Source organism: Echinops telfairi, unplaced genomic scaffold (genome assembly GCF_000313985.2).
Source record: "Echinops telfairi isolate 266 unplaced genomic scaffold, ASM31398v2 ScPeMD7_8;HRSCAF=38, whole genome shotgun sequence".
Taxonomy (NCBI): domain Eukaryota; kingdom Metazoa; phylum Chordata; class Mammalia; order Afrosoricida; family Tenrecidae; genus Echinops; species Echinops telfairi.
Genome location: NW_022103905.1, coordinates 9,796,376 through 9,811,237, shown reverse-complemented (window position 1 = coordinate 9,811,237; position 14,862 = coordinate 9,796,376). Strand labels below are relative to the sequence as shown.

Below are 14,862 nucleotides of genomic sequence, written 5' to 3'. Positions count from 1 at the left end.
GAAGCTGAAAGCTTATGTTGCAGAAATGAACAATTATTGAGTACCTGTTTTGTACTAGATCTGTGCTAGTTGTGCTGTGGATGTTAAGTGGTGCATGACTGTATTATGATATAAGTCCTTAGCTTAATGTGAATAAAATGTCTCCCCAAGCAATTGAACTCACTGAAGTATGAAGCACTAAGTGAAATGATGGAGGCCAGAGAAATATTTAAAAAAAAACAGCAAGGGAAATAAAAAGAATCGAGACCAGCTAGTCAAAAGTTTTATTTTGTTTTTATGATGCGGTTTTAGGGGTCCTTTCTCCTTTCTCCCATCGTGTCTCTAGCTCTCAGAGCTACACCATCAGTCGTGTGAGCTGTTGAAACATCCATTGTCTTTTTATTGGCATGCTTCACAACTTAGGACACAATGGGTTTATGTATGGATTGTGATAAGAGTTGTCCAAGCCCCCAATAAAATGATTTTTTAAAAAGAATTAATGTGTGCATTAAAACTTTTTTCCTGTAATTCCTTGAGCCCTAAATTTGTAAGTTCTTAAAAATTGAGAAGCTTTGTAAGTTTTGTAAATTTGTAAGTTCTTAAAAGTTTAGAATCTTAAGTTGTCCAATCACATATAATATAGAAATGAACAGTGTAACTTTTACAAAACAATAAGACATGTAATATGTTGAACTTTCAAGAGAAATGTCACACTGTTCAGTATTTTACCTTCTTTACTTCCCAGTTTTATTCCCTGGTCTGTCGTCTCTTTCACCTTTATTACGTGACCTTAGACGATTGGCGAACTTCTTTATTGCACTCTCCTCATCTGTAGAGGAGGGATAGGATCAGTACTGCATGGAATGTGGGGACTTAGTAAGATACACTGAAAGTGCTTAGTCTGGTATCTGGTCAATAAATGTTAACTGCTATTATTATTTTTATTGTAATTATCAGCATGCGAAGGATTGTCTTGAAGACCATGTCTCATAGGCCATTGGAGATGCTGGAATAGGGCCAGCTTTCTCCTGTCTCCATAGTTTCTATCAGCCTCAAGAGTAGCAGAATGTAATTCTTCTACCAAGTAGTTAATTTATGATGCTGTTCTATGTGCTCTTTAGGTTGCTAAAGCCTCTTTCCAAAGGAACAATGATGCCTTGGATGCGGCATTGTTCTATCTTTCAATGAAGAAGAAGGCAGTAGTGTGGGGTTTGTTTAGGTAAGCTGCATCAACAATGAACATGGTTACGTGTTGGGCTGCTAACCACAAGGCCAGCAGTTTGAAACTACCAGCTGCTCCATGGGAGACAGGGAAGGCTTTCTACTCCTGTAAAGAGTTATAGTCTCGGAAATCCACAGGGGCACTTACCCTGCACTGTAGGGGCACTCTGAGTCTGAAACAACTGGAGGAGAGTGAGTTTGATTTTGAAGAGACAAAAGATGGTGCTGAAAACCAGAAATGCCCTGCTTTTGAAATTATTTAAGTATCTATACTTGGAGTAGCTTAATTCTGTGTGCCTCGATGCCTTTATCTGTTAAAAAAGAATGAGCAAAATAGCTTTTCAACTGAAGGCTGTTGTGGAAAAGAAGAAAGGTTCTAGTTTGCCGTGTGGGGGCTCGGTGAGTCAGTGAACTCAGCAGCAGTGGGTTTGTTCTGTTTCTGTGCATAAGGCCTCATTGTGTTAGCCCTCCTTATTAGAAGATGTGAAGAAAGGAGGCGTGATGTGAAACACCTCTCACTGAGGTTACTGAAGTGTCTTTTGGATCGATATTTCAGTTATTTTGTCATCTGTTTTCACACATTCTGTATGAGATTTAAACCTATGTAAATCTGGCTTAACCACTGCTGTTTGTGCTCTGGTTCCTAGGTCACAGCATGATGAAAAAATGACCACCTTTTTCAGCCACAACTTTAATGAAGATCGGTGGCGTAAAGCCGCTCTGAAAAACGCTTTTTCTTTACTTGGGAAACAACGCTTTGAACAATCTGCTGCTTTTTTCTTGTTAGCTGGTTCATTGAAAGATGCCATAGAGGTAATAAGCGAGAAAACACGAATTATTTGTTAAGAAACTGAAAACCCAGACATTTGGGGAGGTCATGTGTTTGCTAAGGACAAAGACTTATCCCAGAGGTTGCTACACTTTGAACAATGGCACTGTGGTAAATGAAATAGGAAATACATTGAAAGGATAAACAAGTGAAGCAATTTATGTAGGGCATATTGCTTTTCAAGATAAAATGTATGAGCAATGGCCAAGAGTGTTTTACGAATGTTGTCTTGTTCATCGTGGGATTCTGAACTGCTGAACCACCTAGGCCCTAACCTCCTTACCCTCTTCAGAAAGGCATTTGCCACTTTCTCTTCAAAATGAAATAAATGCCTCGTCGGTTAAAGACCTGGGGTTGCCACCGACACTGCTTTGTAAGATAGTTGTCCTAGATAATGGGAAATGACAAGTGCATGTCAGGAGGTAAAACTCTTGCACTTTGGGTAGTTTAATCCTGACAGCTGATTATGGGGGTAACTACACATGCGTCCACTTATTTATGATGTCTTTTTAGTATTCTTAATCTCATTAAAGACAATCCAGATAGGTGAAAGAGGACTACGAAATACATAATATAAGAAATAGGAAATAGTCAATAAAGTGGAAGCACTTTAAATTTAGAGTTAGTTCAGTTTTCAAAATGATCTCGTCACGTGATTGTTAAAAACAACAAATTAACTTTAAAATGGGAAGTTTAGCCTGGACGATAGTCAAGCAAAGAAGAGACCTAGGTGTTGCTTGGAAAGCTGTCATTTTCCTGAGTGACCTTAATTCTGTGAAGTTATGTCAAGGTATCCGCTCCCAGAGAGTGGGAGTGTTCTTAAGTTGCATGTTCATTCACTGTGTAAATGGAAGGAACTGTTCAAAGAGTCATTATTATCTTGATATGAAAATAAACTTGGAAATTCAGGAGAACTGACGTAAGATATGCAGTGTCTTAAATGACAAATAAAAAGACTAACTTATTGACATTGACCTGAGTTCGTGACAATTTTGATACATTTTCTTTTATGCTTTTTACGTAAGATCTTTCTATGTTGGTAGTTTCTTTTTTTTAATTGTTGCTGTTCCTTAATCTCATATCAGTCATGTAATTACTGTTCATTGTCTCAACGCCTGGACCCCTTCCTTCCACATGAAGGTATACCGTATGTACTTGAGTATAAGCCGACCCAAATATCAGCTGAGGCACCTAATTTTACCACCAAAACTGCATTAAAAATGTGTTGACGGCTGGTGGTTTCGAACTGCTGACCTTGCGGTTAGTAGCCCAACATATAACCTCTAAGCCAGTGGTTCCCAACCTGTGGGTTGTGACCCCTTTCACAGGGGTGGCCAAAGACCATCGGAAAACACCTTTTTTCCGATGGGCTTAGGAACTGAGACACCGCTCCTCTATCCATCTCCAGGCGGGTCCCCCCACATGCAGATACGCCCACCCACGAGTACCCGGTGTGAAGACTGTTACCCACGCTACAGCATGCTTCAAGACAACATTTCATTTATTTGTAATCAGAAATATTTCACAATATTAAAAAAAAGTGCTGAAAACTCGGCTTATACATGAGTATATACGGTAAACGGTAGATAATTTCAGGATATCAATGGGGTCGTTCATCTCTAAATAAGAATCATTAAGCTAAGTATTTCTATATGTTTAAATATATAGGTATGCCTTGAAAAAATGGAAGATATTCAGCTAGCCATGGTTATCGCCCGCTTATATGAATCTGAATTTGAGACTTCATCCACTTATACCTCCATCTTAAATCAGAAGATTTTGGGTTGCCAAAAGGATGGCTCCGGATTCAATTGCAGAAAGCTCCATCCTGATCCTTTCCTGCGCAGTCTTGCCTACTGGATCATGAAAGGCTACACCCGTGCTTTGGACACATTACTGGAGCAGACACCAAAGGAAGAGGATGAGCATCAAGGTAAAATCATTTGAGAGCTTCTCTAATCTTTAAGGAAGATAGTTTCTGAACTAATATTTACTTAGGTTTAAAAATTATCAATTTACTTTTCAATTTAGAAAAGTTATCAAATTTTTATGTGCGACTAAAGAATTTGTCACAATTAGTAATTGAATCTGTTACGTTGCTATAATTTAAGTAGTTCTGAGAAGACAACACATATTTTCACTTCCAAATATTGAAGCATATAAGATTATCACACTACTCTCATTTCATATAGATGAAATTGCAGTTCACAGATCGTTTGCCATGTGATACAGCTTTCCACACAGCCATTGCTTAACCTACCTGTTTGCTGCTGTAACAAAAACAGTGCAAGTCAGTGGCTTTGAAACAAAGTCTTCTCTCATAGGGTCGAAGGCTGGGAGTCCAGATTCACAGTCTCGGCTCAGAAGGAAGGCTTTTTCTGTCAGCTTGGGGGAAAGGTCCTGGTAGCCTCTCAGCTTCTGTGGACCTGTGTCTGGACAGCGGTCCTCCCTTGAGTCTGGGAGTTTCTCAGTGCAGGGATTGCAGGTGCAAAGGATGTGCTCCACCTCCTGCTCTTCTTTCTTGGGGGTGGTCGGTCCCAGGACAGTTCAGTCCTTGACAGTCAGTCCAACACTGAACTCTTTCATAAGTCAGATTGGTGGTTATGCGCAGTGTCTAAGTGTGGAGAAACTTTATTCTTGTGTGGTAAATTGTCTTACTCTTAGTGATCCCAGGTAATTGATGGGTTTTTGGTTTTGGTTTTTAAGTATTGGAGGAATATTTATCAGCATTGTTTGTAATGACTAAGTATGAAGAAGAAAAAAGAAGAAAAAAGAGATTTCTGATAGTCATTGTTAGAAGAACAGTTAAATATATTAAACCAAGATAGTTTCAGAGAAATCTAGTATCTTTCCCTATCCCCCTCTTCTCTGCTTCCCCCTCTCTTTTCTTTTTTTGACTTGGAAGTTCATTTACTGACCCCATATGATTATTATTATTACTATTTTTTAACATTTTATTGGGAACTCTTACAGATATTATTATAATCCATAGTTCCATTAAATCAGGCAAAGTTGTACAATTGTTGCCATCATCATTTACAGTCCATTTTTTTCTTGAACTCCTTGATATCAGCTCCCCTTTATCCCCTCCCTCTCCCACCCTACCACCCCCTGAACCATGAATAAGTTATATATGATTATAATTATATATTTGCCATAACTTACACCATCCAATGAATCCATTCACCTGGAATTCTGATGTTCATTTCCCCTTGAGTGGGGTATACAGTCATCGTTGCTGTCAGTTCTCCCTTTCCCCTTTTCTCTCCATCTCTTCCCATACATACCCTCAGGGAATCTAGGGGGCTCTATTTTTAAAATTTATTTGTTTCTTCCTTCCACTTGAGGATGATATGCAAATATGTCTCTATTTCTTCTTCTCTTACTTTGTTAAAGGTAGTGTAGTGCATAGACTTTTCTGTACCTTCTTTTACTTTGTAGTATATTCTGTACATCAGTCCATAAAACCCTATTGTCATTGAGTTAATGTCAATGCATAGTGACCCTACAGGACAGAGAAGATCTGCCTCATAGGGTCTCAGGGGCTGCAAATCTTTATGGAAGCAGGATGCCAAGCCTTTCTTTACAGAGTGGCCAGTGGTTCCACACTCCTGGCCCTTCACCTAGCAATGGAGTGCTTACCCACCGCAGCAGTGAGTAAGGGCTTCTTTGTTTTAACAGCATGGTTCTGCATTGTGTGAGTGCACCATAGTTTAACCTATCCTGGGTTTAGTCTTTAAGTGTCCTTTAATTTGAAGGGAAAAAACTGCTGACATTCTATTATAGTATAAGTACAGATTAACACAACACCTTATGATTGTATCTTTGATTTCTATAGTTATCATCAAATCGTGTAACCCAATGGTATTTAGCTTTTACAACTACCTTCGAACTCATCCATTGGTTATTAGAAGAAACCTTGCCTCCCCTGAAGGAGCTTTGGCAACCGTAGGGCTCAAAACTGAGAAAAACTTTGTTGATAAAATTAACCTCATAGAAAGGAAATTGTTCTTTACCACCGCAAATGCTCACTTTAAAGTTGGATGCCCTGTTTTAGCTTTGGAAGTGCTCTCTAAAATTCCCAAAGTCACCAGAACATCAGCCCTATCGATCAAAAGAGACCAGCCTGACTTCCTTTCTAAAAGGACGGGGGATGTCCCTTCCGAATCGCACGTTCCGAGAGAAGGCAGTGGTGGTTCCGGCCTTGACTGGTCAAATGCAGCTTCGTCCCTGGTTGACTGGAGTCAGCCAATAGTCACAGTTGTGGAGGAGCCTCTTAACCTGGACTGGGGTGAGGAGCACGATAGTGCCTTAGAGGATGAGGAAGAAGATGGCGTCGGGTTAGTGATGAAAAGGACCGATGGTGGGGAAAAAGGTAGACAAGAAGATAAGAAAGCCCCAGACCCTCAGGAAGAGGACTCCCCTGAATGTGATACTGAGGTTGACGTGATTGCGGAACAACTGAAATTCAGAGCCTGTTTAAAGATCCTCATGACTGAACTAAGAACACTGGCAACAGGCTATGAAGTGGATGGAGGGAAACTCCGATTTCAACTCTATAACTGGCTTGAAAAGGAAATTGCTGCCTTGCATGAGATATGCAACCACGAATCGGGTATGAAGGAATATGCTGGTGGAACATACTCCAGAGAAGAGGGTGATCCCAGGGATCAGGAAGAAATGGTAGACAAACCGGATATCGGCTCTTACGAGCGCCACCAGATCGAGAGGCGCAGACTGCGGGCCAAACGGGAGCACGCAGAACGGAGGAAGCTGTGGCTGCAGGAGAACCAGGACCTCCTGCGGGTGTTTCTGAGTTACTGCAGCCTCCACGGGGCCCAAGGCGGGGGCCTGGCCTCGGTACGGATGGAACTCAAATTTTTGCTGCAAGAATCCCAGCAGGTACGAACATCACTTTTCTTTTCAATCCCGGTTGTTTTTAATAATTCCGGTAGCTCTTCCTTAGCAGTTGCAGCTCTGACGCTACTTTCATTGGTTAGTGCAGTTCTGTTCCGTGGGAGGCAGACATTTGCACACCACCTTAGTCTATTTAGACTGACCTTTGGTAATTTGCAGAAGGTTTAAATGTCTGAAAGTTCAGCTGTGTCATTGGTCATCTTGGTATTTTTTTATATTTGCACCCAGCCTAGTGCCCAGTATATACTGAATGCTCAATGAATTTTGTGGAGCAAATAAATAAATGAACATGTTTGTTGTATTCAAATGTCTTATCAGCTAGCTATGAATTATTTTTTTCTTCTCCATTTTAATTGTTTTGGTTTAAAAAAAAAATCAAACAAATCCACTGCCATCCACAGGAAACTACTGTGAAGCAGCTCCAGTCTCCACTTCCATTGCCCACGACCCTCCCTCTGCTCTCAGCAAGTATTGCTTCCACAAAAACGGTCATAGCCAACCCTGTATTGTACTTAAATAATCACATCCACGACATACTGTACACCATCGTTCAGATGAAGGCGCCGCCACATCCCAACATTGAAGATGTGAAGGTAACGCAAAACTTATGATCCCTTGATGTTGTCCACCCAGGAGGTAACTGTGTTGTACTTGATCTTAGAGAAAGTATTTTAGATACTTTCAGGGGCTGACTTCTCACTCTCAATTAGTAATTAGTTCAGGATTATTTGTCCAATAAATAAAATGTAAAGTAAGCATTCCTCTTACTCCTGGAAATGTTACTGCCTTCCTTTAAGACAGGCAATTCCTTTTTGACAATAAAATGAATTTTCCGGCCAGTTTACTTGCCGCAGTATTTCTTTAGAGCCGTTCCCTGTAATGAGCCATTGCGTTGGAAATACACATGACCGTTTACTGACTTGCTAAGGTAGTGTGAGCATATAAGGTAGGCTACCTTGAGTGATCTGAAATGGGCGCAGAGAAAGTATCTGTTACAGTTTCCTTGATGATTATATATACTGGGCACTGTGCAATAGCTAGGAGCCCTGGTGGCGCAGTGGGTCAGTGTTCCATTGGCAACCCAGAGGTCAGTTGTTTGAACCCACCAGCTGTTCCATGGGAAAACGATGTGGCGGTATGCTTCTGTAAAGATTAAAGCCTTGAAAACCCTCTGGGACAGTTCTGTTCTGTCCTGTATGTAGGTCAGTGTGAGTTGGAATCGACTTGATGGCAACGAGTTGTTTGGGGTTTATTTTTTTGTATGCAATAATTAGAAGCAACCAGAGTTTTGAAAGAGCTGTTACCAGAATTCACCCGTATGCTCTGCTCTGGGAACGTAATAACCGATGCATTCCTAGAAACACCAGGGACCTGGGCGGGGCCGGGGAGTTGTTCAGACTTCCACTGCGATTACTTAAGCTTGTTTGTGCTGGGCTTTCTCCATTTCCAGTTGTTGATGGCATTTCAAGCCCCCTAGCGCCTTGAGTTTTAATTTCTTTTGTTTGTAAAGCACCTTCAATCTCTGTTATTCTGAAGGAGCCAAGATTTAGTGATTCTGTCAATCTCTTGGAGACCGTAGCGTGAATTAATTCATGTCAGTATTTTGGCAGAGAGTACTAAATTGTTTGTCAGGTGTCTATGGTATGTAGAAAAGGCATAAAATGCATATGAATTATAAGTGAGCTTTTCTAGTACCTACCAAAATTTGCATAAGGCTTTCAAAGAATATGAAATTGCTTCTAAGGTCCCTTTGTATTTTAAGATTTAATATATTGATTCAACATCATATTTTAGGATATAGTTTCTATATCATATTGATAACAATAATTTTCCAAATTTAAGATTCTAAGACAGTGCCCTGTGATTGATTTATTTACCAAACTGGCTTAATTTATTCTGATCGTTAAGATCCAGTCTTTCCTTTATCAAGAGGCCTTTCTTTCCTAAGACAAGCTTATGGAAAAGCTCTGGACTACTCTGCTTCCTTTGGCTCTGATGTTGATTAAGCTCATCCTTAGTAGGTGAGGGCAAATCTCCACACTGTGAATTCCGACGCTTTGCTCTGGGTCTGGTCAGTCCCAGGCTCACAGTAAGTGAAATATTTAACAGAGATGTATCTGAATTGGCTTCTTTTGTGGGAGTGTCTCTAATGATGGGTGAGCGTTATTTGAAAAGCAGTTTGTAGACTCATACAAGATCCCGTCGTCTTACGGACGGTACTGACTGTTTCCTGAGTATCTTCTAGTTTGTGAAGGGTGCCTGTTTTGCAGAAATGTAATTCTGGCTGCTTTGGTTTCAGGTGCACACCCTTCATTCACTAGCAGCGTCCCTCTCTGCGTCGATTTACCAAGCTCTCTGTGACAGTCATAGCTACAGGTAACAACAAGACCCACACCCCACATAGTGTGAACACAGCAAGCCCGAGAAACTGCTCCAGCGTAATATTAAGGTTTTATGTCCTAGGGACTGAAACACATCTCCAAATGACTGCCATGTCTCCTGTAGTAAGAACCAGAAATAAAATGATTTGTTTAGTTTAGTTGCTGCCTAGTAACATCAGGAAATAGAGAAAATGAAAAATGATACATGGGAAATGGAAATTGACGTCATTAACATCTTTTTTCTTTTTGTTCTTCACAAAAGAAGTGTCAAAATTATTTATGATAGGAAATTTTCTAATTTTTCCCCCTTAGAAATTAATTCTTTTAGCCTTGAATTAACTTCTGTTTAATTTTACTGGTTTTCAGTTGAAAGAGGAAATACTTAAAAAGAAAAAGTATATTCCTAAAATTAAATTATTAGAATATACTTTATTTATTTACTTATATATGATGTGAATGTCTTTGGAAACTATATCAATCCAAAGTAATGACTTGAATTTTTCAGAATGAAAATTGCCTTAATCAGTGTAAACTTCGCATCTTAATGACCAATGCAAAGTGAGTGCTAAGAAATTGATCACTTGGAGAGATGATTCCTCTTTAAATCAAGTTTTTTTTTAATATATGAGTGAATAGTGTATAATATAAATAGTTCCACATTAAACATAGATTTAGGGGGAGGTAAATGTAGCAGTCTTTTATGGGAACATTTGCTGTATTACATGAGGAATTATTCTCTCAAAATGGTCTGTGCTCTGATTTTAACACAGACCATGTCTAAATGACTTCAAAGAGTTGGAAATCTAAATAAAGTTGATTCAGATGACTGTGATCATCTTTATATCCAAGACAACTGGATGTTTGATATCAGTCACTGGTTAAAATGGTGCCAATTGAGAACTTTTTAAAAATGTGTAATTCACCTGGTCTATGATTGACTCTCAGTGAGTTAGCTAGCGTTCCTTTCTGTTTCTGGGTTTTACGCAGCTACACACAAGTAGCCATTATGAAGAGGGAAGCAAATATGGAGAGGCATTTGACTTTAGGATTAGCTATTTCTAAAAATAGTCCTTCAGGGACCGGTTAGATTTTAATTCAGTATTATGCTTACACAGCTTCATAGTTAAGAAATGCAGAAAAGTCATACTCTGAAATTTGCTGTCTACTACATGCTCCTAACCAATAGTAACCTCTTTACTGCTCTTCTTTATACATATAGAAAATGGCAACATTATTTAAGTAGTACGCCCTTGGCATAGACTTAAAAAGTCTAAACGTCACCTTCCCAACATAAGTAAATAAGAATTTTTATCAACTTGGCATTTGGTTTTATAAACTCCCAATAAACATTTGTAACCTGCTTTAAGAACTTACAAAATAAATTCTTACTGGAAGAGGAATTTAGTTTTAAGGACCTTGTTTTTATTATAATCATCTGACATACATGTAATTACTCCTTACTTCTGTTAGGACAGTAAATAACTGAACATATTGCTTTAGCAGTCAAACGGAAGGAAATCAGTTTACAGGGATGGCCTATCAAGGACTTCTTTTGAGTGATCGCCGAAGACTGCGGACGGAAAGCATTGAAGAACATGCCACACCAAATTCATCTCCTGCCCAGTGGCCTGGTGAGAATTTAAGTTCTTGTGTTTGGACTCTTTAGCTCTCAATTTTTTAAAAAAAGCTACTAACTTAGTTATTGATTGTTGTTCTTTAAGGGATTAGTGAAGGATGATTGTGCCTTTGCTTGATTTTGGTGATTTCTTCTATGGATTAAGAATTCTTAAGTATAATAATGTTGTCTGAAGCTTCAGAAAGTTAAGGCTTTAAAAACCATGTGTTGACCAACATAAAATGGTAAGGTGCCAACCATCCTTCACATGGGCAAGCACATCATCATCCCTATTCCTAGACAGTCTGCCTCAGTCTTATATAGGCTACATACATACACTTCCACGGATTTGTTAGAGACTATCATTCCACAAGTGTAAATCCATGTTGCAGGATAGGAGGGATTGATCTGTGGCACATAAGCCATGCTGTCTGCCACCCCTTTTCTTCTCTGGTTAACTGTCCTGTTCTCCACATGATTTCAGCCCTCCTGTGCTCCTCAGTACTTTGCCTACTGCCATGTCAGTTAATTCTTCCTGTGGTTCCTTAACAAGGCTGAGCTAGAAGTTTAAACATGAACAACAGTTTCCAAAGAGTGTCAGTGGAAAGTAGTGGCAAGCTCAAAGTTAATTCACAATTGATTTGTGCATAAGTTTTTAGAGATGTTGTGCTTGTTTTAACTTTTTTCTTTTAAAATGATTTTAGACCTAGAAGATGCAAAACTACTAAAATAATTTTTTTGTGTAATCTTAACCTGATTCCCTAAATGTTAACATTTTACCACACATGCTTTTAATTCATTCTCTCTTACTCACTTCAAGTGTGTGTGAGGTGCACACAGTGTTTTTGTGTATGATGCCCCCCCCCCCAAAAACCAGAATTGCGCTGGCAGAGTGGAGCTCATGTAGTACTCATTTTCCCCGCTAAGCAAGCGTCAAGCAATTTGCTGAGTTAGAGCACCCAGTGGCATCACCCGGGAAGGTTCTCTCTAATTACCGTGAATTTTTTCGTAAAAGCAGTTTCGCTTGAACTTTGTTTTTTGTGGTGGCCTATTTAAGAGAATAGCATGCAGCTGTAAAATTTTGTTTCCTGCTTGGGAAACATGCCACAGAAACTGTTGTGATGTTGAACACAGCTTACAAGGACAGCACTGTGGGGAAAACTCAAGTGTATGAGTGGTTTTCTCGTTTCCGAAAAGGTGAAATGTCGTTTGATGACAAACCTTGTTCTGGACATCCATCAACTTCCCGAATGAATGAAAATGTCGATTCATAGTGCATTTGAAGTTTATTCCACCAGGTCTGACTGTTCATCAAGCTTTCTATTTAGAGGTTCTGAAAAGATTGCATAACAGTGTGTGACAAAAAACGTCTCATTTGTGGCAGACGGAGGACTGGTTTTGCCGCCACGACAATGCATCTATTCACACAGCCATCTCGGTGTGCCAGTTTTTGGCAAAAAACGACATGCCTTTCTCACCCCACACACCTTACTCACCCGACCTCACTATGTGCGACTTCTTTTTGTTTCCGCGCATGAAGAGGGACATGAAAGGACAGCAACTTGACATAGAAGTGAAGAAAAAAAACTGAGGGAGGTGCTGTTAGCCATCCAAACAGATGAGTTTGAAAAATGTTTCTAAGAATGGAATCGCAGATTTGACAAGCATCAAGTATAATGGAGAGTACTTTGAAAGTGAGAAGGTTGTTTTATAAAAAAATTTAAATACACAGCTTTGGAAAAAAGAATTCCGGGGGTTTTTTTTGGGTACCCCCTCTTACGTGTATATGAGGGTACTTCAAAAATGTTGTGTGAAAATTCCATTGTGTTTCAAGTCTATTTTTTTCCATGAATATCTATATATCCATATGTATGTATGTAATTTTTCTGAAATATATAATAGTGAGTTACAGACATGATACCCCTTTTATTGCTTAATATTTCAGAATGGATATTCTAAAAGAGGCATACTTATATAACTACAGTGCAATTCTGAGTTGACATTTCAGCACTAATTTTAGCATTCATTGATGATCCTTGAATCAAATGTAACCGTGGGATTATTTTTCCCTCATCATTTCATCAATATTTTTTAGAGTGATGGTATTTTCTATCTCTGTCATTTCTTCTAAGCCTTGGTTGAAATTGTACTCTAAGGAAGAGCTCACCCTTCTCCTGTTTTTATTTATTTACTCATCTATAATATCAGTATAGGCTAATGGATTCTTCTTTTACTCTGTAGGCTATAATCCATGACTATCATGATTTTATTTCTTGAATTATGGAAATATATGCTTTATGTGTTATAGATAGGTACAGTTTGTGTAAATTTAATTTTTTTTTTACCTTTCAGCGCTTTATGCTGATATACTTCACATGGGATTATATATATATATCTTTACAGGTGTGAGCTCACTTATCAATCTCCTGAGTTCAGCCCAAGATGAAGACCAGCCCAAATTGAACATTTTGTTGTGTGAAGCTGTGGTAGCTGTCTACTTAAGTTTACTGATACATGCTTTGGCCACAAATTCCTCCAATGAGCTGTTTCGACTTGCAGCCCACCCACTGAATAATCGAATGTGGGCTGCTGTTTTTGGAGGGGGTGCGAAACTTGTTGTGAAACCTCGAAGACAATCAGAGAATATTTCAGGTAAGATAAGTTTCATATCAGTGATACATTTGTATGTAAATATAAGTAATTTTTTAATATAATAAAAATGCATTTATTTTAATGATTTTCATCTTGAAGATGAGTAATTGTTTTAGAAAAAATGTAATCACATCTGTTAAGATAGTTAATAACTAAAATCAAGTTAAAATGAAAAAAAAGGAAAAAGGAAGAAAAAATGTTGTTTCAGTTACTTCCGTTTTTATGGAAACAACATGTTGAGGTTAAGCCAGAGCATATTTGAGGTTGAAAGAAACAACAAAAAGTATAAATAAGTAAAGAGCCAAGGTTAAGGAATGAGATCATGGAGAAAGGATATTTCTTAGAGAAGAAAATTTTAAATGAAATTTAAAACTCTTTGTGGAGTATGCCAATAATTGGCTCCAGATTAAGTGTATGGTCATGTGCAAGGTAGCTATTCAGTCATGCAGCTATATTGTTGTTTTTCCATTTTATTGTGTTTGTCCACGACGGACAAAACCCTGGATAGAATTAAAAATGATCCTTTTTTGGATATAATTAAGGATGCAAACCCAAACCCATTGCCATCCAGGTGATGTGCCCTATGGAGGCTTTACATGACAGTCGGACTGCCTCAGAGCATTCCCAAGGCTGGTCTTTGAGGACGCAGACCGCCGTCTTTCTGCCATGGAGTGAGGGTGGCTTTGAACAGCATCTGTGAGATTAGCTGCTGCACACTTATCCACTCTGTCATGGGACTTCACGTTAGGGCAGCGGTTCTCAACCGGTGGGTCGTGACCCCTTTGGGGGTCCAACGACCTTTTCACAGGGGTCGCCTAAGACCATCAGAAAACACCTAATTCCAATGATCTTAGGAACCGAGACACCGCTCCTCTATCTGTCTCCCGGCGAGTCCGTCCACATGCAGATATGCCCACCTACGAGTACCTGGCCTGAAGACTTACCCATGCTACACCATGCTTCAAGACAACATTTCATTTATTTGTAATTAGAAATAAATATTTCACAATATATAATTACATATTGTTTTTGTGATGAATCAGTATGCTTTTATTATGTTCAATTTGTAACAATAAAAATACATCCTACATATCAGATATTTACTTTACAATTCATAACAGCAGCAAAATTACAGTTATGAAGTAGCAATGAAAATAATGTTATGGTTGGTGGTCACCACAACATGAGGAACTGGCATTAGGAAGGTTGAGAACCACTGCTTTAGGGCTGGGATGTCAAACTGGTGGCCCGTGGGTGCATGGGGCCCC

At 39.1% G+C, this 14,862-nt stretch overlaps 1 protein-coding gene across 1 annotated transcript in view; it reads left to right on the top strand.

Moving 5' to 3' along the window:
* The window catches only part of DMXL2 (Dmx like 2), a 160,660-nt gene that overhangs the window by 108,780 nt on the left and 37,018 nt on the right, over positions 1 to 14,862 (top strand). Inside the window, exons 20-27 of the mRNA XM_013006336.2 lie at positions 1,101 to 1,198; positions 1,848 to 2,013; positions 3,698 to 3,962; positions 5,868 to 6,931; positions 7,348 to 7,539; positions 9,246 to 9,322; positions 10,828 to 10,958; positions 13,346 to 13,594. Of these exons, the coding sequence (XP_012861790.1) occupies positions 1,101 to 1,198; positions 1,848 to 2,013; positions 3,698 to 3,962; positions 5,868 to 6,931; positions 7,348 to 7,539; positions 9,246 to 9,322; positions 10,828 to 10,958; positions 13,346 to 13,594 (2,242 nt within the window). The remainder of the gene's footprint in view (positions 1 to 1,100; positions 1,199 to 1,847; positions 2,014 to 3,697; positions 3,963 to 5,867; positions 6,932 to 7,347; positions 7,540 to 9,245; positions 9,323 to 10,827; positions 10,959 to 13,345; positions 13,595 to 14,862) is intronic.